Source organism: Aquarana catesbeiana, linkage group LG09, assembly GCF_042186555.1.
Source record: "Aquarana catesbeiana isolate 2022-GZ linkage group LG09, ASM4218655v1, whole genome shotgun sequence".
Lineage (NCBI taxonomy): Eukaryota > Metazoa > Chordata > Amphibia > Anura > Ranidae > Aquarana > Aquarana catesbeiana.
Window position 1 is genome coordinate 31938671 of NC_133332.1, and position 24986 is coordinate 31963656.

The 24986-nt window shown below is 41.1% G+C and overlaps 1 protein-coding gene across 5 annotated transcripts in view; it reads left to right on the plus strand.

Annotated features, from left to right (window-relative positions):
- COL11A2 (collagen type XI alpha 2 chain) overlaps positions 1-24986 on the plus strand; it is a 192864-nt gene that overhangs the window by 157063 nt on the left and 10815 nt on the right. For all 5 annotated transcript variants that reach the window (XM_073598238.1, XM_073598234.1, XM_073598235.1 and 2 more), the window contains 16 exons: positions 2357-2410; positions 2502-2555; positions 3230-3283; positions 3756-3809; positions 3943-4050; positions 5572-5625; positions 6324-6377; positions 6724-6777; positions 7014-7067; positions 7198-7305; positions 16040-16093; positions 16173-16226; positions 16328-16435; positions 16559-16612; positions 18023-18058; positions 18978-19031. In XM_073598238.1, the coding sequence (XP_073454339.1) occupies positions 2357-2410; positions 2502-2555; positions 3230-3283; positions 3756-3809; positions 3943-4050; positions 5572-5625; positions 6324-6377; positions 6724-6777; positions 7014-7067; positions 7198-7305; positions 16040-16093; positions 16173-16226; positions 16328-16435; positions 16559-16612; positions 18023-18058; positions 18978-19031 (1008 nt within the window). The remainder of the gene's footprint in view (positions 1-2356; positions 2411-2501; positions 2556-3229; positions 3284-3755; positions 3810-3942; positions 4051-5571; positions 5626-6323; positions 6378-6723; positions 6778-7013; positions 7068-7197; positions 7306-16039; positions 16094-16172; positions 16227-16327; positions 16436-16558; positions 16613-18022; positions 18059-18977; positions 19032-24986) is intronic.

Consider the following 24986-nt stretch of genomic DNA (forward strand, 5'->3'; position numbering starts at 1 on the left):
AGACTGTTAAACCTTAGTTATATTTTAACAAAACAGTTAGACTCCAGTGTCTTCTATATTGTATAATTAGGAAAACTGTATCCCTTTATACTTGTTACCAAGACATATTGTATCAAAGTATTGCATCTCTAAAAAGTAGGTGGTAAGCCATTGCCTGTATGTTCTCAAAACTCACAATGTTTATTAGGCCAGTTGCCTTCAACCCACTTAAGAGTGCTAGCTGAGAAGGTTATGACAATTAAAAAAAAAGATAGGAGTCCACCTTTAAAAAGGAACTGCAGTTTGCTCACATAATTTGTAATAAAAACATCTTTGCCATTCTGAAGCTTCCCTCCGACCACTTTGCATATTATTTTATATATACTGTGATTCTGTGCTTGCCATATATGCTGCAGAAATCTCCCTCCATTAAGTCTGACGGCAGCCATTTTAACTGTGGGCAGCTAAAACTGCTGCCTGTTCACTTCCTGGATTTTTACAGACACACAGAGGCACACCTCCAGCTCTGCAGCTCTCATTGGCCCTCTTATGACTCAGCCCCCATCCCTTCCTAGCAAACTCTCAGGAGAGTGAGAGAGCTGTGGATGATATCATAAGCCTAGGCTTTTTACCAGACAAAAAACAGGAAGTGGGCTGTATAAGGTATTTACTGGCAGAATAAAAAGTTTTACTATCCAAAGTTAAAACAACAAGGGCAGAAGAAAGTTGAAAAAATTACTGAAGGTCCTCTTTAATTAGGTGCGACTGGCTCATCCAGATTAAAGGACATTGGCCTGTACCCCAAAAGCATATACAAAATATATACCACAAGGGCATAGATAAATAGATGATTACTTATGGGCTGTATAAATGCGATATAAAGGTTTATATATTACTGTTGCTACCAAAGATATAATACAAAAATTCACAAAATTGATAACACCTACAAACTACCACTAAACTTCAAATGACAATATTATCAAACAATGTCACTGTCAATCTGGATCATTCTAACTCACATCTCTAGCTGTTAAATTATTTTTTTTATTATAGCTGTATTATTATACAGCTAGATTATCTAGCTGTTAAAATGTTTGCTCCCTAATAATCCAGATAATTCAAAGTGGTCAATTCATCCAGCTGTCTCAAATTATTTGTACTCCTATAAGGTCATATGTCCCAGCCTAGATGACTATATACATTTGTAGAGATAGGAGTTCTCTAAAAGTCTTAGAAAGGGTATATTTTGCAGAGACTATGCACCAAAGTTCACCATATAGAAATACTGTATATCTTGGTGACTGCAATGGCTACACATCTTTATGGATATATATACTGTATATATGTATGACACCTTCTCATTTAGAGCCACTAGGAGGCAAATATGCAGTATCAATGCCTATGGATAGATGATAGCCATCTGAATGTCCATGACATATGGTGAACAACGCTGGAATACATGAACAGCTATGAGCCAGACAGAGAAAGGAAGGAACACCGCTCACCGACCCAGTGCATGGATATGTGAATGAGTGTGGCCTCAGCCAGTGCTACTACAGCCACGCCCTCTGACATGTTTCTCCCCACACACTGGGGCTTGGTCACAGCTATGAGGCAGAGCTACTGATCCATCTGACCACCCCAAGCAAACTCCCAGCATGTTTCTTATTACACTGGGTCCCCTGGGCAACTATGTAATGGGCCAATCAGTCTGTGGCTTCTTGTTGTGGCTCATCACCATTCCCATTGGTGGTCCCCATATACACACAGAAGAGTGCAGCATCAAAGGAAGGGGGTTGGACCTCTGGGTCGACTACATTGATGTGTCTCACCCTTATCACTCATGGGCTTTGAAGATGTGAGTGACCCGCAATCATGGTGGTGTTGCGTGACAACATTGTCATTTTAGGTTTGGTGGTGGATTTGTGGATTTTATTATTATCAGTTTGAGTTAATATTTGTATTATAACTTTGGTAATAACAATAAAAGTTACATTTGTACCTCATTTGGCTAGCAGAGAGGGGCCTTCAAGCATATACACACTGATGCGCTTTCTCAATAGAAAGCATAGCATGTAGGTACAACTCATTTTTATGAAACACCCATATTTATTTTGTTAAGTTTAGCACATAATTAAATATGGCTGCTTTTAAACATGCTGACAAGTTTGCTGTAGAATAAATATAATAAAAAATCAATACATATTAATTAACAGGTAGCTTCACTTTAAAATATCATAGTGTTTACTCAAATGTCAGCTAGCTTCATAATGCATCAAAATGAATACATGGAAAAGGTTTATGCTACACAACTAATTTATACAGTTACATATGTTGTCTTATATATATTTGATAAACATATTCCCCTGTATTGCAGGGATTACCAGGACCATCTGGAGAGAAGGGAGAGACTGGAGATGTTGGACCTATGGTGAGTGTATACGTCTACTATGCAATATCATTTATTCTGCTTTTTCATGTGCAGACAAAATTCTTAAATAATTTCTTCTTTCTCAACTTAGGGCCCTCCCGGACCACCTGGACCACGTGGACCTGCTGGCCCATCAGGAGCTGATGTAAGTGTTTGTTTCTTGCAAATTAGTTTTCTGATCCTTCCCTTATCCACATGATCCAAATATTCTGCAGGTTTCCATAGGCATAAAACTATGATTACTGAATTTAATATTGGTTGGATTGGCTAATGATCTCATGTACAATGGCACCTGCAGATTTCACTGACCAAGCATTCTAGGAAAAGAGACAACAGCAAGTAGACATGTTGGGAATCTCTGTTGTTTTTCCCCATGATTGGCCGTTACCAGAGGTCTCTGCATATGCTTTCCTCTGCACTTTCCATAGCCCTATGTGTAAACACTCAAGTGACTCCTAGCACACATGTTTATACCTCCAGCTATCCAATAAACATCTTTGGATGATCAGGCCATGCTTGCATGTCTGACTATCCTCTGATGTCTATGGCTGAATGTAAAAAAAGAAAACAAGAATTTATAAATATGGCATCCTGAAAACAGCATATGCACCAACCTGATATGACGTTTAGTATCATCGCACTACTTTAAATTGAGTTTCATGTTTGTTTCAAAATTACTGATAGTTGGTAAATCTTGCTATATGTCAATAAAGAAATGTTTACTGAGCTTGATATTAAACGTCTTTCAGTTCATCTTCTTTGTTTCCTCACTTTTCTTTATTCTGTTGTATCATAACAATGTTCTATTGTCTTCTACAGGGTCCACAAGGTCCTCCTGGTGGAATTGGAAACTTGGGACCTCAAGGAGAAAAGGTAAGGTCCACATTTCCACATTTCAGTGGTTCCCATTGAATTGTTAGCATAATTATATGGATATTACATTATATTTATGAAATGCAAACATAAACAAACAGGCACATGTGCATTTGCAAAAGAAACACTAGGTGATCCTCAAGTTTCCTTTTCCAGCACATACAAGTTAGATCTCAAACAGAAGTCTCCCAAACATGGCTTTATAGAAAATTCCAAAACCAGGTGTTTCCTGACCGGTGGTCAGCTATGGTAGCAAAAATGTTAGTAGATTTTTGCATCATATAATTTTACAAATGCCATATCAAGCATGGTGGGTTACTTTGATGCCTTCAGAATAAGTAGTGAGGGGGAGCTAATTAAAAAGTGACAATGATAACCTGAATTTAATCAAAGGAAGCATGAAAGTGAATTTTTTCTTTATGCATAGGATACATAAATATAAGGTACAGTAACCGTCTGTTTTTAAATTTAGGGTGAACCTGGTGAAACAGGTGTTCCTGGTATCCAAGGAGAACCTGGACCTAAGGTGAGTTTTTATCTATTGTACTGTCATCATCCTTGTCATTGTTATCATCCATTGCTTAGCACCACATGGTGTCATGAATTATAGGTTATACTAATGTCTTCTTTGAAATTTTTTTTTGGTTCTTGCCCTTTAGGGACCACGTGGAGACAGAGGTGAAAAGGGAGAGTCTGGCCAATCTGGTGACCCTGGACCCCCAGGTGGAAAAGGACCTGTTGGTGACGATGGACCTAAAGGAAATCCAGTTAGTATATAGAAGTCACCTCCACATCTTAGAAATAGATTCAGTAATTGAAAGAATTTAAACAATCAGTGGGCTACAGCAGGCCTTCCAGTAGGATGAATGTTTAACCATTATACTATTATTACATGGTTGAGACAAATGCAGCAATATATGATTTAGCTGATCAATATAGAAAATAATTAAATCTAAATTTCCATATCCCTGTATAGATTACCTGATAGTCCATCAGGACTATATTTACGATGAATAATTTTAGCTCAGGGTAGCACGATAAGAGGGAGGTTCTCCAAACCTCAAGCGTTACAAACTGTCAAAAAACTTTCCCTTATTTGGTTTCCCTTGTCTGTCTACCTCTGGATAATCTTGGCTGAATTCAGCTAGAGAACTGTAGGTGAAGGGAGTGCAGAGGCTGTTTAGAGGAACCAGAAGTCTCTTCATAGTTCAAGAAGCATGAGACCATTCTCTTGAGTGGTGTTTATGGTTGATAAGTATTTCTGCATATATAGCATACCCCCATACATCATGTAATAGAGCATTCTAACAAAGGCCTTTACTAAAAAAATCACTTGATCCAAGAGGTGGAGCTTGTAGAAAAGGGTGTCAACATTCAGGTGTGCCCAGAGCAGAATGGTGTCCAAATACTTTTTACTTTTTCTTTTTTCTCTTTATTAGAGTGATCTTTTAGCTTAGGCTAAGCAGTTTGGATGACCTCTGCAGACACCTTTGGCAAGTTTCATTGACTCTTGTCTAGTTTTTCTATACAGTTATGTAAGATATTTAAGTTTAACTAAAGAGAAAACTTTTTTTTTTCTTAGCTTTAGACAGAATGTAGATGGATTAGAACACCTGTTTTTATTGCTGCCTCTGTCCCTGTTAGGGAGATTTACCCTCCCTATTTGTCCCTTTTTACAGTTATTATCAAAAATGAAAGTAAAAGAAAATCCCAAGTTTTGGGTTGTTCTCAGATCAGTAAATGAGGGAAAATCTTCCAATGAGGACACTAGTTATGGTGACCTGGGGGCTCAGTTATTTCCCTTAACTTGTAGGGATTTACTCTCACTTCCTGTTTCGCTATGGAACAGGAAGTGAAGGGAAGTCTTCCCAATGGGACAGAAATGGTGAAACAACTGACAGGGGTTATAACCCTCTCTTACTCTATCAAAACTGAAAAAAAGATCCTACTTTACTCATATTGCCCACTTTAACGTCCCACTGTATGACCCTGGTAAATACATAATGTTAACTAAAAACAATGCAACGGTGCTTTAAATAAACAATGGACATAAATCAAAATTTCATTTAAATACCCCAACTGTATTATTATAATGTTTTTTGTGGGACAGTCATGAGTTTTGAAGCCCTCAAGGGTGGAGTTGTGTTCAGTTGTGCATTTGACAATCAGGCTATAGCATACATTTGGTTATATTTATTCAGCTGTGTTTAATAAGGATATTGTATTCAAATGAATTTAGATCTTGAGATGACCTCAAATTACGTTTAACTATTTCTGTCATTATTTAGGGTCCTGTAGGCTTCCCTGGAGATCCTGGACCCCCTGGAGAGATGGGACCTAGAGTAAGTATGGAGGCAATAAATTCACATTGTCTATCAAATGAATTCAGTGTTGATTTTTAAGCAATGTAGATGACTTATCTGTGATTTCTTAAATAAACCTCAATTAACTGCACTAATATGTTGACAAATATGACAAACTGCATTTATATAACACCAACACTAAAGTAGTGCCAATAGTGGTATTCAGAAAAGCACCCTAATATACAACTTATACTATTGTCAACACTACTTTAGTTAAGATGGCACACCTCACAACCTGCATACATTTTTTTACAAATTGGACATACCTGATAAGGTACACATTATCTTTAACAAACATTATTTAAATGTTTATATCACTGTTTTTGATTAGTTGCCTTCACGTGTTGCTTTCACAACCCATTTTATTTGTCACACATTCTTTGGGGTGACCCACTGTTGATAGACCACTGCCCAACTCAGAAGATGTGAGTTATTGTCTCGTTCCTGGTTGAGACCGGGTTGATGAGAGGACTTTCCTCACACCTCTTGATTCCCTTGGTCCTGGTGCAATTTCCTGGATCAATAGTGTTAAAGGAAGCCTCTGCCTAACAAAGAAGTCTACAACAGGCCATGCCTAACCTATGGGCCATTGTTCAGAGTTGTGTTACTTTTTCATAAGCAGTTATTATGTCCTTTAACATCTTCAAAGTTCAGTCATTTGCATTTTTTCTTCACAGGGACAAGATGGTGCAAAGGGTGAAAGAGGAGAAGATGGAGAACAAGGAGAGGCGGTAAGTGACCAAGGAAATATTGAGTTATTAGGAAAAGAAAACAATGCATTAGGTACTATTTAAAAAAGAGAAACCATAAAATAATGAACAAAAATACAGTTATATAATAAGGTATACACTGTACAATAATTGATTAAACTCTTTACATATGATAATGAACCAAGAATATATTGGATGCACAGAGCTTGTGCATACTCCACAGTTAAAATTACAGACAATTAAAGCATATTTTATATTAAACATTTAATAAGACATATCCATTTGACATCAGTCTATGCAATCCTTCATATAGGTGTTCATGAGTTATGTTTTCTTCATAAGGATGTTCTCCTAATCTCTTTAACAGGGATCTCCTGGTCCAACTGGTGAAAATGGACCTCCAGGACCCCTTGGCAAGAGAGTAAGTATATATTTATCATATCCTTATATTTTCTGAACCATTTGTCCTGGTGGTAGTCTTCCTCTGATCAACGACCTTTGTCATTTTTTTTATCTTCTGGATTTTATACATGAATCCACCTAACAAAATTAAAGATAAATACAAGATAACCACTTTTTTTTAACCTATCTTTACTTTTTCTCTGATCATCTTGCTTTCCTGGTTTTGTTGGGTCTCACACTTTTCTCATCTTTCAGGGTCCTGCTGGCCCACCTGGCCCTGAGGGACGTGGAGGAGAAAAAGGTGCTAAGGTACCATTCTCATATTTTTTTAGATCCGAAAGTTGTAATCAAAGATTTTTTCAAAATGTGTTAATTATTAAAGGCGTTTGCTAACCTCTGAAATAAAATTGTTTTCTCTTTATGCAATGATTAATTTCAGGGAGAGGGTGGAGCTTTGGGACCTCAAGGAAAGACAGGAGCTGTTGGACCTCAGGGAACTGCAGGAAAACAAGGTCCTGAAGGACTGAGAGGCTTGCCCGGTGCTGTGGTAAGTGAAATGCTTCATAAAATGTTGTGTTTAGACAATATTCATTGGTAGAAGTCAAACAATGTTTGGGTCACACTTATTAAAAACACCTAAAAACCGTCTAATTGTGAAAAGATGTCTACATGTTACTATTTTTGGCGATTCGGCCTGACCAGATTATGCTCGGACCATCTTCTAGCAATACATTCACTGAATATTTTATGTGTCCTGGTGATGTCAAAGTCCACATTTGAGTCAGCTCATAAAAGGCTTTATGATTACAAGTGACTGAAGGAAAAACTGTTCATAGTGCCAAAAATAACCAGTGTCTCACTAGAGAATCGGATTGGTTACTCTTGGAGGCCTAAGTTCTTATTTTAGTTCACTTTATATCATCTTTGATCCTAAAGCGGAGCTCCGCCCAAAAGTGGAAGTTCCGCTTTAGGGTCCTCCTCCTCTGCTCTTGTTTATGAAACAGCTTTTGGGGAGGAGGGGGGGAGTGGGTACCCGATTTTGACAGGTACCCACTCCCACTTCTATTCTGGTCGCCTTCCCGAAGTCTTCTGGGACACATGACAGGTCCCAGAAGACTTCAGGACCTGTCACAGAGAGCAGCGCCGCTCACGCGTGCACAGTGGCCACCTGGCTGTGAAGCCACAAGCTGTCACAGCCTGGTGCCCATAGTGAAGATGCCAGCGCCGCTGAGGGAGGACATGGACTGAAAACTGCTGGGGTGCGTGCACAGCTGGATCGTGGGACAGGTGAGTGGCTGTTTATTAAAAGTCAGCAGCTACACTTTTTGTAGCTGCTGACTTTTAATAAACAGAAAAATGAGTGGAACTCCACTTTAAAAAGTTTAACTAAACCCCCAGAATATTCATCTCTACTTTCGAGCGAAGTGCAGATACGCTCCTTGCTGGCTGCTGTCATCTTCTATCCGAATGCTGTTTTTTTGGTCTCTTGATTGGCCAGTGGGGTAAGACATCATCCCGCACATGGGCATAAGAGTCAGTCATTCTGGCACAGCCAAAGCTTGCTGGGAATGCACGTTGAGCTGCGCATGCATAAAAAGCTGCCTGCTCGTTACCTGCTCACTGTTTTTTTTTGTTCCACTTGATTACCCATTGATTATTATGACCCTATTGCATTGTTTTATAGAAGTTAAAAGCAAAACTACACTGCATCTGAGCACCACAAACCAAATATGCTATTTAATTCCTTTTTAATATTCAAAGAAAACTCCCACATTCATCCATGGCTCCATGCTTTATTTTGCTGAGAAATCACTTTGAAAAGCACCCTCTAGCATTTCTGCCCGTGGCCATCTTAAGTAAGGGCAGATGATTCATGTAGCATTTACTTTCTGAATTACATCTGCCCTTAGCTCAGGCATGCAGGCAGGAGGTTGTGCTTAGCTGAGAAAGCCTCTCCTACCCTCCTAAAGACTCCTGGGATGTATGCATTCATTTGACAGGCCTGGAAACCAGGAAGTAACTAAAGAAATGTAAATTACAAGATAAAAAAGTAAATATGATGTACTTTCCTATCCATTTGCTAATGCTAGCAGCCTAAGGAATAAAAATAGTCAATGTTGATTGAGAGAGTAAAGTTCCGCTTTAAACGTTCTTTAAAAAACATGGAGCTAATTTACTCAGGGCAACCAGAGTATGTGCTTCGTTTGAAAAACGAGAACAGTCAGTTGAACTGGACAATAGCTCAATTCCAGTTGCTTTTGCTCCTCTTTTTATAAATCGTCTAATATTGTTTTTGTATATTAAAGCCCGACTCCATCCAAAGCATTTTCCTTTATTCTGAATGGATTTTTTTTGCCATCTCTCTCCCTACTGGGCAGGTTTCCCTTTAAAGAATAATTCCAGGTATGGATATTTCTACATAGTTACAGTGCTCCAGCTTGGTACAATGTATACAGTATATGCTAATACCATACCTGTGGGAACCATCTAGAACAGGCGCTTTGCAACCTACGGCCCGCAGGCCACACCCGGCCCGCCGCTGGTAAATGTCCGGCCTGTCAGTGCACATGATGAATTCACATGCACCCGGCCCATGGACATTTTAACTCTGGTCGGCTTTCTTGGGATAACAACCGATGCAGCTAGCCCCCCCCTCCCGCCGCCTTCCGTGGCTCGCCCGGGTTCTCCTGTCCCACCAGCTGGCCGGAGACCCGAATGAAGCCGGAATTGGCTTTGATCGGGTCTCGGATCTGTTAACCCAGAAGCGATGTCATGTTTACAGAAGACTTAAAGGCGCCAATCTTAACAAAAATGACAGCATTTTAAACAGCCAACCTTGGTGTTTTGAATGCTTTTAAATGCAAATGAGGGATTTGGGGTCTTATAGACCTCAGATCCCTCCATAAAGAGTACCTGTTACTGCCTATTACTGTCACCAGGGATGTTTACATTCCTTTCTGACAGCAATAAAGTGATCAGAATTTTTTTTCTTAAAGGGACAGTGTAAAAATAAAAAAAATAAAATAAAGAAAATGTTAAAGCGCCCCATCCCTCCGTGCTCTCGTGCAGAAGCAAATGCATATGTAAGTTGCGACCGCAAATGTAAACAGTGTTCAAACCACACATGTGAGGTATCACCACGATTGTTAGAGCGAAAGCAAGAATTCTACCCTGTTTCCCCCAAAATAAGACCTAGCTTGATTGACGGTGGTGGCTGCAATATAAGCCCTACCCCCCAAATAAGCCCTAGTTAAAGTCCTTGTAGGTCTTATTTTCAGGGTAAGGCTTATTTTCGGGGAAACAGGGTAGGGCTTATTTGGGGGGTAGGGCTTATATTGCAGCCATCACTGACAATCACGCTAGGTCTTATTTTCGGGAAAACAGGGTAACACAAGACCTCCTCTATAACTCTAAACAGGTAACCTGTCTATTCCACAATTGTGTACGCTTTTAAAGTATAACGTGGGTGGGGAGGCTGTGTAATATACAGGGGGGGCTGTTTGATGTGCAGGGGGGCTGTGTAATATGCAGGGGGGCTGTGTAATGTAAAGGGGTCCAGAGGTGCGGGGCTGTGTAATGTAAAGGGGTCCAGATTATTATCTTCATTTATTAGCAGGAGAATGCGGCCCTCCATGCATTCACATACATTGAATCTGGCCCCTAATTGGAAAAAGGTCGCTGACCCCTGATGTGGAACCTGGAAATCACTGTAGCAGGCACCACTAATCCAGTGATCGCCATTTGCTTCCAGGTCCTGTGCTGATCAGCTGCCCTGTTGAGATATGAACACAAGAGGTTGGCTGCTGGGTATGGGCAACTTTCAATTAATGTTTTGCATTTTCTTAATTAATGCAAAGCATTCTCTGATTGGATAAGGTGGAGACTTTGACATTATTGCCTTGCCTCTCCATTTGTCCAATCAGAGATCACTTTGCATTCATTTGGAAAATGCAAAGTGATCTCTGAATGGCACCCATGCTGAGGAACGTTAGAACCCCCATCAGATTTTTATTTCTGTCCTTGTTGCAGATTTTCTCTCACTTCCTGTTTGTTGACACCTTGTCAACAAAGCAGGATGTGAGAGTAAATAATTTTAATGGAGACCCAGATAGCAGTAAAATAAACCAAATAAGAGTTCTAATTCTTTTCCACTCCACCCAAAACGAATGAAAGAATTTTAGCTTGCCATAAACTTTAAGTGGTAATTGAATCAACTATTTCTTCAGTACACAGACATAGGGAACTGGTATAGCTTTATTGGCCTCCTTTTTTTTAGTTATTAGTTCAACAAGCATGTTAGCAAAGCTCATGCAAAGTGCCCCATGGATGCTGAGCTCCAACCCATATAACCATATGATTTATGGCCTTCTAACAGTCTGTTGTCAGTATACAAGTAAAATACTCAAGACCCACATAAACAATTAATTAAATTAGTGTCCAAATTTTCTATATCATGGAACTCAATTTACCAGAAATGACTGTGTTTTACAACATTAAGCCGACAGCTTAAGAAGCATGTAAGCCAAAGGGTTAGGAAATTAAAACTCACATCTTTTGTAGCTCTTTCTATTGCTATCAATGAAACCACATGTTGCCTGGCTCTTTAAAGGAGTCTTCTAGCATATATCATAATACTGAAACTACTTTATATATAGAAGTAGTTAAACACTTAATAGATATCAGAAGAATTATAATTGGGGACCCCTATTTTATGGTTTTAAAGCAAACCTGTATTGTGTCTAAGCTAGCCAAGATAAAAGTAACACTGTATAGCGGACACCATAACGGTTCTGCCTCTTTCAGGACTCAGGCAGAGGAAGTACCCCTTTAAAAAAACCCCAGTGCAAGCATAGAATACACTTGTGCAGTGCTCTCTTTTGACCACAATTCAGTGCTTTACACTTTTCTAGTGCTTTTAGTGCTTTTCACCAGGCATTAGCTCTATCATGTGTGGGACAAGAGGGGTTAGGGATTGGTGGAGTGGATGTACCAAGAACCACGAACACAACAACTTTCAGAAAGGCAGTATTTGCATAGAATATTTTTATAATTTGTAATTTTGCATTTCAACTTTGACAGGATAAGGTACAAATACAAATACGTTCAAATACATTAAGAGAAAGGCACATTCAGAAATGGATAATTTCTATGTATGATAGAAATTAGATAAAACATAGCAGAGTATCTTCTATCTGGCCATGATGTTTGCATGTGGCTTCTTAGTATTGTCATTATGGATGATTTTTTATGTTAGCCAACAGAACATAAAAGAGGGGGGTAAGTATGGAATGGATGGTAAGGAAAGAGAAACAAGTGAACCTGGGGTGACATGGAAAAAAAAGGGTAGTGAAGGAAAGGAGCTAGGGGGAGAGAGGGGACAACTAACCTGGAAGAGAAAAATGGACTAAGGGTAAGCACCCCTTTCACCCTCCTCCTCCCCAAGGCCAGACTGTCAATAAGTAGGTCAGGAATCCTTGTGGATATCTGACCAAGTCCCATTAATATTCTCAGATTGGATCGCAATGTGTTCTTCATATCTCTGTGTGAAGCGGAAATCATTTCTGTAGGAAACAAGTGAAGTGAAATTTTTCTTGCCTACGTTTCAGTGAGGTAGTAAGATCTTATGGTCTTATGGTTGATATCACTAACTACTAGATCCACAGGCCTATAGAGGGGAGTTTAGTACTCTTTCACTTCATGATCTTGCTGAGTTTAGGAGAACAAATAGGAAATTGGTGTACTGGGCCTTGGGTAGCAGAGTCAAGAGAGGGAGAAGGGCTGTGGGCTTGTTCCTTAGTACTGTTCCCATGAGTTGTGTGATTAGCCTTAGTTTTGGAATTTGTTTAGTTTAGTTTGGTTTAATTTAGTTTTGTTTATTTGTTTTCTAACAAATTCCACATTTTCGAAACAATTCGAATTCTGGACGGTCCAAAAATTATTGACCGATTCAAATTCTGACTGTTTTATTTTACTTTGGGTTGTCCATAGCTGCCTACTTGTATAATCCTTTCTAGGACTATAAAAGCTACACACCGGAGCTATCAGTGCTGATAGGTGAGACATTGGGTTTGATTTACTAATATTTGGTGCAGCTATTATTATTATTATTATACAAGATTTATATAGCGCCAACAGTTTATGCATCGCTTTACAATGTATAAGGGGGACAACACAATTACAATACAATACAAAAGGTACAGGAGGGCCCTGCTCGTAGAGCTTACATTCTAAAGGGAGGGGGTGGTGGTACAAAAGGTAACAGCTGCAAAGAATGATTTGATGGGGGTGGCTCAGGGACAGTTATGTGGGTGTGGGATAGGCTTCCCTGAATAAATGAGTTTTCAGAGATCTCCTAAAGGTGGACAGGGTAGGGTCTGATCGGACATACTGGGGCAGGGAATTCCAGAGGATGGGAGAGGCTCTGGAGAAGTCCTGAAGGCGAGCATGGGAGGAGGTAATAAGGGAGCTAGAGAGCAGGAGGTCCTGGGAGGAGCGGAGGGGGCGATTTGGGCGATATCTGCAGATTAGGTTGGTGATGTAGATGGGGGCGATGTTGTGAATGGCCTTGTATGTTATGGTTAGCATTTTGAATTTTACACGGTGGGGTAGGGGAAGCCAGTGAAGGGATTGGCAGAGAGGAGCAGCAGTCACGGATCGATTAGTGAGGTGTGTTAGTCTAGCAGCAGCATTCATAATAGACTGAAGGGGGGGGTAGCCTGCTTAAGGGTAGGCCATTAAGGACAGAGTTGCAATAGTCAAGGCGGGAAATAATCAAGGAGTGAATAAGTTGCTGTGTGGTATCATTAGTCAGGAAGGGTCGAATTCTGGAGATGTTGCGGAGGTTAAGGCGGCAGGATTTAGCCAGTGATTGGATATGGGGGCTGAAGGAGAGGTCAGAGTCAAGGATTACACCCAGGACCCTGGCATGTGTGGAGGGACCAATGGTTGTGTTGTTGATATTAATGGTGAAGTCACAGGAGGGGGACCGTGAAGGAGGAAATATAACAAGCTCAGTTTTAGAAAGATTAAGTTTGAGGAAGTGGTGTGACATCCATACTGATATGTCATTCAGCAAGTTTGAGATCTGTGAGGAGATAGAGGGGATGAGTTGAGGAGTGGAGAGATAGATCTGTGTGTCATCGGCATAGAGGTGGTATTGGAAGCCATGGGAGGTTATCAACTGGCCCAGGGAAGAGGTATAGAGTGAGAAAAGGAGAGGCCCAAGGACGGAGCCTTGGGGTACCCCAACAGAAAGAGGAAGGGGAGCGGAGGAGATGGAGTTGTAAGTGACACTGAAAGTGCGCTGAGATAGGTAGGAGTAGAACCAGGATAATGCAGAATCACTGAGGCCAAGGGAGTGTAATTTGCTGAGGAGGAGCAGGTGGTCAACTGTGTCAAAGGCAGCAGAGAGGTCTAAAAGTATGAGTATGGAGTAGTGGCCATTGGTTTTGGCAGTTATTAGGTCATGCATGGTAGCCAATCAGCTTCTAACTTCAGCTTGTTCAGTTAAGCTTTGACAGTAAAACCTGGAAGCTGATTGGTTACTGTGCAGAGCTGCAACAGATTTTGCACTCTCTAGTTTTAGTAAATCAATCCCATTATCCGATAATCATCAAGGTCTTTCCAGCCGTACTTTAACACCTAGAACCACTCAAAAGTCAATGGATGCATACAGCACCTTACCCACTCAATCTTAAAATCCACTGTGAAACCTTGTTACTGTTCAGTGTGGTATAGTTATGAAGATGCTGCACACGTTTCTGGAATGTTGAGAAATTATACTGCTTGTTTACAATCTTTCTGGCTTCATCCATGATTTTTAATTGGATCTCTTTTTTTATTACTATGGTCATGTTACAATATACATAATGCCACAACCAAGGCACATGAGTACACATTGGTCACAATCGCATTATGAAATAAAGAACAAAGCATCCATTGATCATACTGAATGTTTCCATATTTGGTTTGGACACGACACATAGGAATGTATGGATAAATATTCAAGAAAATATTGACCGATATGTATCAGGTTTGAAAGAAATAAAGAAAGAAATAAACAGAATAACCAATCATTTATGTTTTTAAATCACATTGGTCTACCCCAGTGGCATTGCTAGGGGGTGGCTTTTAGGGCTATAGCCCCGAATCTGGGGCCTATAGCCCCGAGTCTCTGCAGGGGTCTCCAAGGGGAGGGGTGCTCTCTGGGGACCCTGATGTAAGTGGGGGCTCTCTGGGGATATATATATATATATATATATATATATATATATATATATATATATATATATATATATATATATATATACACACACGTACACCCACATATTATATACATGTGTATGCCCGCCCAAGCGTATGACTTTCTTTACTACGCTGCTATGGGCTCTGGCCCCAGATCTTTTGTAGACCTAGCAACGCCCCTGGTCTGCCCAATTGTAGCTAATTTTGAAGGGATCTTTTTTGTTTATACAAAAACATTCCCCTATCTATTATATTCTGGGCATGAGGAGGTTAGAAGCTATCACATTTTCCTGTGGCCATACATATAGATTGTCAAATGTAATTATTCTCGAGGTTTAGCGCCCAGGCCAAGGGAGGACTGTTGTATGTTACTGTTGAATGTTGAATGTTAGTACCCATATAAACTCATCTACCATCTGTTTCAAATTCCCCATTCACATCAAGATCTACATCTTCTTGGGGTGTATTTGATCATCACATCTTTATACAATACATGATAGCCCAAATTGGAAGAGATGGACTGATTGAGGGTAGCCATATGGATCACCCCAGTCCATTGCTGTTTTGAAAACCTCACACATTAATTGTGTTTATCTTCTGGCCATAAACCCATATGATCAAGATTGACCTGACAGGACTGTTGTTAGACATTAGCTATTATTTGGGATCAGCTTATTAATCTCAACAATGACACTACTGTGTCCCTCATTTATCAATTTGTCTGCATAGCATTTTAGTATTCAAATTCAAACTTTATTTCCAGCAATGCATGAAGCTGAATAATTTTTGGTCCCATTTAACCAGTTTTTATTTTGTTTCCTTTGATTTATGAAGCTGATCATTTGGACAACTAAAACTGACAGGAAAAAAATACCAAAACAAAACAAAAAACCTATTTTGCTACTAAAATACTGTACAGAACAAAAAAAACACAATGTACAGAGCAACAGAAAGGGAGGCACAACTTAGAGATGAATATAAGGCATGTGTATATTGCTAAACATACATCTTCTTACATCTCCTTTCATTACCTACAGGGTGAACAAGGTCGACCTGGTGCAACAGGTCAAGCCGGACCTCCAGGTCCAGTGGTACGTGTGTTGTCTAAATGTCATTACTAAATATAAGTTTGTAATTCAGGAGAATATATTCTAACTTGTTATTTCACAGGGGCCCTCTGGTTTGCCAGGCTTGAAGGGAGATGGTGGAGCTAAAGGAGAGAAGGTAAGAACCTAATATTATGATAAGTATGATATGTGGAATATGCGTGGAAGATATCATGGTGCAAAGGGATCTTGCCAATATACTTTTCTTTCTCCCCTCAGGGCCACCCTGGACTTATTGGTCTTATTGGACCAACTGGAGAGCAAGGAGAGAAAGGAGACAGAGGCCTTCCAGGACCACATGGGACAACAGGACAGAAAGGAGAGCCTGTGAGTGTTGAACTATCATTTCAAAGAATCATTTGGTATCATAGAAAAGCTTGATTTTTATTTTTATTGATGTATATGTGCACAATTGTTTTGGGTTTGACTCTGTCTCCCTTCTTTCCATAGGGTATTTCTGGTGTCACTGGTCCTATCGGTCCAGGTGGATCTGCTGGCCCCCCTGTAAGTTTATTGGTCTGCTATTAAAAAGTAGTTTATATTAGAGAGAAAGAAAGTAGTATTCAGAGGATGGATTGGCTCTTCACATCCAATGCGAGTCTTAGGTTATATAAAAATATGTTTTTGAGGTAACCAAACAGACTTTGAACACCTCCAAACAGATAAATGTGTAGTAATTATGGTTATTAAAGTGGAAGACTACAGGATATACCTAAAGCTACGCTCTGTTCAAACATGAAGATTTCCCATTTAAACTGTCTCTGGTGACACAGCCCAGCCACTGATAATTATGTCTTTGAATTTATCTTGTGCACCAAGCTGTCCCAAAAACTACCTAGTTACATAGTTACATAATTAGTCAGGTTGAAAAAAGACATAAGTCCATAAAAATAAATAAAATAAAAAATATCATACAATCCCATATACCCAATTCTATACCCACAGTTGATCCAGTATAGGTATACCTATCTATAGTTGTTGCGATCTTAGAGGACCAGAATTTAGAAAGGAACCGTACAGCCATTTCCAAATCCTGGTTTGGCTCCCTTCTTTAGGCAGGTATGATTGTTAAACACTAAAACCTAGTATACACAATGAGATTATCAGATTATGAGACTATCAGACGAATGATCGCCGTTTTTTTATTGCATGCTATAACGAAAACAAATTGGTTACTAAAGTACGCAAATTCTCTTATACGACAGACTAAAAATTCGGAAGTGATGTCAAGTATTTGTATTGTATATTCAGATGAAAACTGTACTGATTAAACGAAAATCGTACGATCTGGTATCGTACCAGAAAAATGTTGTGTTTGTCCCTTTGGATAACTTAGACGAAAGCTGTGTACTAACGATCAGGTTATCGGACAATTGCTTCGAAAGCGGTATTTTTTGTACGATATTCTGATCATGTGTACTAGGCTTAAGAAACAGTCATCAGCAGAGGCACACTACTTAGAAAGTCTCATTGCAGCCTTGCATAGTGAGTAAACCAGCCGTATGCCTGCATACCAGCAGATGCTTTTTTTTTTGGCCTGACTGTCTGTTTCTGGATTTAGCTACAAGTATAGTCACTGGTCCATTGCCCTCTATCTGAGTGCACTCCAGCAACACACAAATTGCAGCATGAGAGGGAGGTTGCACAAGTATAGTCATGTGACTAAGGACTGCAATTCTTATCAGAAACACAGACAAGTAGACTGCTGAATATGAATGAATAAAAGATTTAAAAAGCATATATTTCTGTTCAATTGGGTTGACTTTCTGTTTTTAGCACAATTGCAATGCCTCATGGGTAGTATTTCAGTGATTTCCTTTACTTGTAGCCTGGAGGACAGAGATGATTTAAATGCATTATATTTATTCATATATTTCCGTTACATTTCAATATGTTTGTCTATTTCCTGTTTAGGGTCCTCTTGGTCCTAAGGGAGCTAAAGGATCCTCGGTGAGTAATTTGTTCTTGCCTCCATTTTTACATAAATCAGTTCTAGATTTCATACATCGCCAGCCTAGGAATGCTATACTTTTCATATTGTAATGAATGGTACAAAGGAATGCTATGACAACTGTTCGCCACTTTAAGTTGTAGGATCCAGTGTTAATCCCCTCCACTACAGGCAAAATGGTCGCTTACCAGATTGCACGGACCTCCTATTACGGAAGGTTAGTTGTGGCTCTAAACCCAGCCAGGGCCTTTAAGCATTCCAGGAGTCTCTTAAGGCATATGGAATCCCTATCCAAATAACGATATCACAAACAATCCTAGGAACATCATAACTGGAAATGAGATCCCCTGAGCTCCACACCGGTATATTCGGGATGTTCAGGTGAACTCATTTCCAGCTATGACATCCCTGGGGTCGTTTATGATATCATCATTTGGATGGGGATTCCATATGCTCTAGGAGAATCCTGGGATACTTAAAGGCCTTGGCTGGGCTTAGAGCCACACGTGACACTGACCTTCCGTGATAGGAGGTCCATGCAATCTGGTAAGCGACCATTTTGCCTGTGGTGAAAGGGGATTAACAATGAATCCTACAACTTAAGGTGGCAGATGGTGTGGATGTTATCACAAGACTCTTTCTTTACCTTATGTCACTATAAATTTTTCCTATTTTGTGTCTGACTCAATACTTTTTAGCTCAACTCTTTGTATGAATTTTTTGCTTTGGAACTGTGCTATATCTTAGTAGAGGTTGTGGCTGTTTTTGATGTTTTTATTTCAGCACAATAGCGCAATTTTTTATGATTTTGGTTTATGCTATGACTACTGGAACGTATTCAAAATACATCTATGTGTGCTCTCATAAATGTACCTGTCTATACGAAGTTATTTAACTTTTTTTTTTGCTGGAATACAGGGACAAGCTGGACCCAAGGGACAGAAGGGAATTCAAGGTCCCCCTGGAGCTCCGGTAAGTGAAACTTTGTCATATAAATACAATTCTCCCACAGGAAAGTTATGAATGGGCTAATACAATCTATACATGAGACCTAGGCCACATCAGTAGCATATGGTGTATGTTATCATGAGAAGGCTGGCTGAAAACAGCTGTACCTTTTAAAATTAAAGTGGAAGTAAACCCTCCTATCGTTTTCAGCCAAGGAAGCTGCCATCTTGGCCTCTGTTTGATCTTTATCTGCCATGAAGCTGCACATGTGATCAGTTATGACACTGGCCATTGGATGGGTTGACAGTTGAGAGCACAACCAATGTGACAGTTACATTTCTGGCACGTGCCAGGAAAGTAACTGTTTTCTGAAACTGTTAAACCGATGGCTTTACTTCTGCTTTAATAAGCTGTCCTTGAGCTCTTCTCAGTGACTTAGCCTACACTCAGGTGATGCAGTCAGTCTGCTGCAGGAAGGAGGAGGCATTTCCTCTATCTCTTCTCCCTCATTAAACAGACTGTACAGTGTAACTTTGTAGCAAGTCACAAGGTGAGAAGCTGCAGCAGGGCCTGATATGTGTCAGATTTGTGTGAGAACTGCATAGGCACCAGAATTTATACAATCGAGTCATCTTTAAATTGATACTAAACCCACACTATTTCATATACATTGTCCTTTCTATTATGTGGATGATGGCTCTGTAATTATTAAAAAAAAAAAAATCAATGTACCTTTTTCCTAATCGATATACCGCTGTCACATGACGCAGATCATTCCCAGCCCGTCTGCAGGAAAACATAAGCAGGAGCTTCCAGTCCTCTGCTGCTGGACACATGTTCAAAATAAAAAAAGCCTTTAGACTACAGAGTAAAAATTTAAAAATAATATCAATAAACTGTTTTAAATTGTCATAAAAATATATATTTGAAATCAATTCATTATTTTTGGCAATAACATAGTGTGGGCAGATTTCTGCCAGGTACGCCTCCAGCCTGTGTCTTAGAATAAAAAGGAGGTGAAGCCTCCAAAAATTTACATGTAATATCCCACGCCCATTGTGTTCAGTGGGTTAGTGGCATGCAGGAGAAAGGAGGGAGGGGGTGGGCTTTCATTTACCACTGTGTATATGCCCACATGTGTGACTCTATAGTCACATGAGCTGCTCAAAACCCCAAGCTGAATTGGACACATCAACAGAAGGTGGAGGTAGGGAGCAGTGGGATCAATCAGGTTTTTTGCAGAATACAGAAAACAAATCTCATAGTGACTGAGTGAGTATGAACAGCATGTAATACACAATTTATTCATAGTTTTTTATGATGTGGGTTTAGTGACATTTTAAAGGGGTTGTAAAGGCAGAAGGTTTTTTATCTTAATGTATTCTATGCATTAAGATAAAAGGCCTTCTGTATGCAGCAGCCCCCCTCAGCTCCCCTAATACTTACCTGATGTCCCTCTCTGTCCAGCGATGTCCATGAGCATCTCAGCCGTTCAGATTCTCTTTCCTAAATGGCGCCATTGGCTCCCACTGCTGTCAATCAAAGGCAGCTAGCCAATCAGGGGAGAGAGGGGACGGGCCGGGTCAGGGCTCCATGTCTGAATGGACATAGGGAGTTGCGACTGAGCTCGGGTGACCCCATAGCAAGCTGCTTGCTGTGGGGGCACTGAACACTGAACAAGAGGAGGATCCAGGCTGCCCTGTGCAAATCCACTGCAAGAGAGCAGGTAAGTATAACATGTTTATTATTTTTATAGGAAAAAAAACAAGACTTTACAATCACTTTAAGTTAGCATAATAGTCCAGTAAGTAGATTATGATCCTGGATAGTGCCTGAACAAAGATGGTGCTGTCCTCCAGAGAAAAGTAGCTTAACCACTTGACGACCGCCTCACGCCGATGTACGTCGGCAAAGTGGCACGGACAGGCAAAATCACGTACATATACGTGATTTGCCTTCCGCGGGTGGGGGGTCCGATCGGACCCCCCCCCGGTGCCCGAGGCGGTCGTCTTTTGTCCAGCGGCGATCCGTGATGAGGGGGAGACCATCCGTTCGTGGCCCCCCCCTCGCGATCGCCGCCGGCCAATGAGAACACTCCTTTGCTGCTGTATGCTAAACAGCAGCAAAGGAAGTGATGTCATCTCCCCTCGGGTCGGTATTTTCCGTTCCGGCCCGAGGAGAGAAGACATCTATGTGAGTGCACAACACACACACACACAGTAGAACATGCCAGGCACACAAAACACCCCGATCCCCCCCCCGATCGCCCCCCGATCCCCCCCCAATCACCCCCCCCCCCCCCGTCACAAACTGACACCAGCAGTTTTTTTTTTTTTTTTTTTTCTGATTACTGCATAGTGTCAGTTTGTGACAGTTACAGTGTTGGGACAGTGAGTATTACCCCCCTTTAGGTCTAGGGTACCCCCCTAACCCCCCCTAATAAAGTTTTAACCCCTTGATCACCCCCTGTCACCAGTGTCACTAAGCGATCATTTTTCTGATCGCTGTATTAGTGTCGCTGGTGACGCTAGTTAGTGAGGTAAATATTTAGGTTCGCCGTCAGCGTTTTATAGCGTCAGGGACCCCCATATACTACCTAATAAATGTTTTAACCCCTTGATTGCCCCCTAGTTAACCCTTTCACCACTGATCACCGTATAACCGTTACGGATGACGCTGGTTAGTTCGTTTATTTTTTATAGTGTCAGGGCACCCGCCGTTTATTACCGAATAAAGGTTTAGCCCCCTGATCGCCCGGCGGTGATATGCGTCGCCCCAGGCAGCGTCAGATTAGCGCCAGTACCGCTAACACCCACGCATGCAGCATACGCCTCCCTTAGTGGTATAGTATCTGATCGGATCAATATCTGATCCGATCAGATCTATACTAGCGTCCCCAGCAGTTTAGGGTTCCCAAAAACGCAGTGTTAGCGGGATCAGCCCAGATACCTGCTAGCACCTGCGTTTTGTGCCTCCGCCCGGCCCACCCAAGTGCAGTATCGATCGATCACTGTCACTTACAAAACACTAAACGCATAACTGCAGCGTTCGCAGAGTCAGGCCTGATCCCTGCGATCGCTAACAGTTTTTTTGGTAGCATTTTGGTGAACTGGCAAGCACCAGCCCCAGGCGTCAGGTTAGCGCCAGTACCGCTAACACCCACGCACGCAGCATACGCCTCCCTTAGTGGTATAGTATCTGAACGGATCAATATCTGATCCGATCAGATCTATACTAGCGTCCCCAGCAGTTTAGGGTTCCCAAAAACGCAGTGTTAGCGGAATCAGCCCAGATACCTGCTAGCACCTGCGTTTTGCCCCTCCGCCCGGCCCAGCCCAGCCCACCCAAGTGCAGTATCGATCGATCACTGACACTTACAAAACACTAAACGCATAACTGCAGCGTTCGCAGAGTCAGGCCTGATCCCTGCGATCGCTAACAGTTTTTTTTGTAGCGTTTTGGTGAACTGGCAAGCACCAGCCCCAGGCAGCGTCAGATTAGCGCCAGTACCACTAACACCCACGCACGCACCGTACACCTCCCTTAGTGGTATAGTATCTGAACGGATCAATATCTGATCCGATCAGATCTATACTAGCGTCCCCAGCAGTTTAGGGTTCCCAAAAACGCAGTGTTAGCGGGATCAGCCCAGATACCTGCTAGCACCTGCGTTTTGCCCCTCCGCCCGGCCCGGCACAGCCCACCCAAGTGCAGTATCGATCGATCACTGACACTTACAAAACACTAAACGCATAACTGCAGCGTTCGCAGAGTCAGGCCTGATCCCTGCGATCGCTAACGTTTTTTGGTAGCGTTTTGGTGAACTGGCAAGCGCCAGCGGCCTAGTACACCCCGGTCGTAGTCAAACCAGCACTGCAGTAACACGTGGTGACGTGGCGAGTCCCATAAGTGCAGTTGAAGCTGGTGAGGTGGCAAGCACAAGTAGTGTCCCGCTGCCACCAAAAAGACAAACACAGGCCCATCGTGCCCATAGTGCCCTTCCTGCTGCATTCGCCAATCCTAATTGGGAACCCACCGCTTCTGCAGCGCCCGTACTTCCCCCATTCACATCCCCAACCAAATGCAGTCGGCTGCATGAGAGGCATTTTTATGTCCTCCCGAGTACCCCTACCCAACGAACCCCCAAAAAAGATGTTGTGTCTGCAGTAAGAGCGCGGATATAGGCGTGACACCCGCTATTATTGTCCCTCCTGTCCTGACAATCCTGGTCTTGCATTGGTGAATGTTTTGAACGCTACCATTCACTAGTTGAGTATTAGCGTAGGGTACAGCATTGCACAGACTAGGCACACTTTCACAGGGTCTCCCAAGATGCCATCGCATTTTGAGAGACCCGAACCTGGAACCGGTTACCGTTATAAAAGTTAGTTACAAAAAAAGTGTAAAAAAAAAAAAAAATATGAAATAAAAAAAAATAGTTGTTGTTTTATTGTTCTCTCTCTCTCTATTCTCTCTCTCTATTGTTCTGCTCTTTTTTACTGTATTCTATTCTGCAATGTTTTATTGTTATTGTTATTGTTATTATGTTTTATCATGTTTGTTTTTCAGGTGTGTAATTATTTACACTTTACTGTGCTTTATTGTTAACCATTGTTAACCATTTTTTTGTCTTCAGGTACGCCATTCACGACTTTGAGTGGTTATACCAGAATGATGCCTGCAGGTTTAGGTATCATCTTGGTATCATTCTTTTCAGCCAGCGGTCGGCTTTCATGTAAAAGCAATCCTAGCAGCTAATTAGCCTCTAGACTGCTTTTACAAGCCGTGGGAGGGAATGCCCCCCCCCCCACCGTCTTCCGTGTTTTTCTCTGGCTCTCCTGTCTCAACAGGTAACCTGAGAATGCAGCCGGTGATTCAGCCAGCTGACCATAGAGCTGATCAGAGACCAGAGTGGCTCCAAACATCTCTATGGCCTAAGAAACCGGAAGCTACGAGTATTTCATGACTTAGATTTCGCCGGATGTAAATAGCGCCATTGGGAAATTGGGGAAGCATTTTATCACACCGATCTTGGTGTGGTCAGATGCTTTGAGGGCAGAGGAGAGATCTAGGGTCTAATAGACCACAATTTTTTCAAAAAAGAGTACCTGTCACTACCTATTGCTATCATAGGGGATATTTACATTCCCCGAGATAACAATAAAAATGATTAAAAAAAAAAATATGAAAGGAACAGTTTAAAAGTAAGATTAAAAAAGCAAAAAAATAATAAAGAAAAAAAAAAACAAAAAAAAAACCACCCCTGTCGCCCCCTGCTCTCGCGCTAAGGCGAACGCAAGCGGCGGTCTGTCGTCAAACATAAACAGCAATTGCACCATGCATGTGAGGTATCACCGCGAAGGCCAGATCGAGTGCAGTAATTTTTCCAGTAGACCTCCTCTGTAAATCTAAAGTGGTAACCTGTAAAGGCTTTTGAAGGCTTTTAAACATGTATTTATTTTGTTGCCACTGCACGTTTGTGCGCAATTTTAAAGCATGTCATGTTTGGTATCCATGTACTTGGCCTAAGATCATCTTTTTTATTTCATCAAACATTTGGGCAATATAGCGTGTTTTAGTGCATTAAAATTAAAAAAAGTGTGTTTTTTCCCCAAAAAATGCGTTTGAAAAATCGCTGCGCAATTACTGTGTGAAAAAAAAAAATGAAACACCCACCATTTTAATCTGTAGGGCATTTGCTTTAAAAAAATATATAATGTTTGGGGGTTCAAAGTAATTTTTTTGCAAAAAAAAAAAACTTTTTCATGTAAACAATAAGTGTCAGAAAGGGCTTTGTCTTCAAGTGGTTAGAAGAGTGGGTGATGTGTGACATAAGCTTCTAAATGTTGTGCATAAAATGCCAGGACAGTTCAAAACCCCCCCAAATGACCCCATTTTGGAAAGTAGACACCCCAAGCTATTTGCTGAGAGGCATGTCGAGTCCATGGAATATTTTATATTGCGACACAAGTTGCGGGA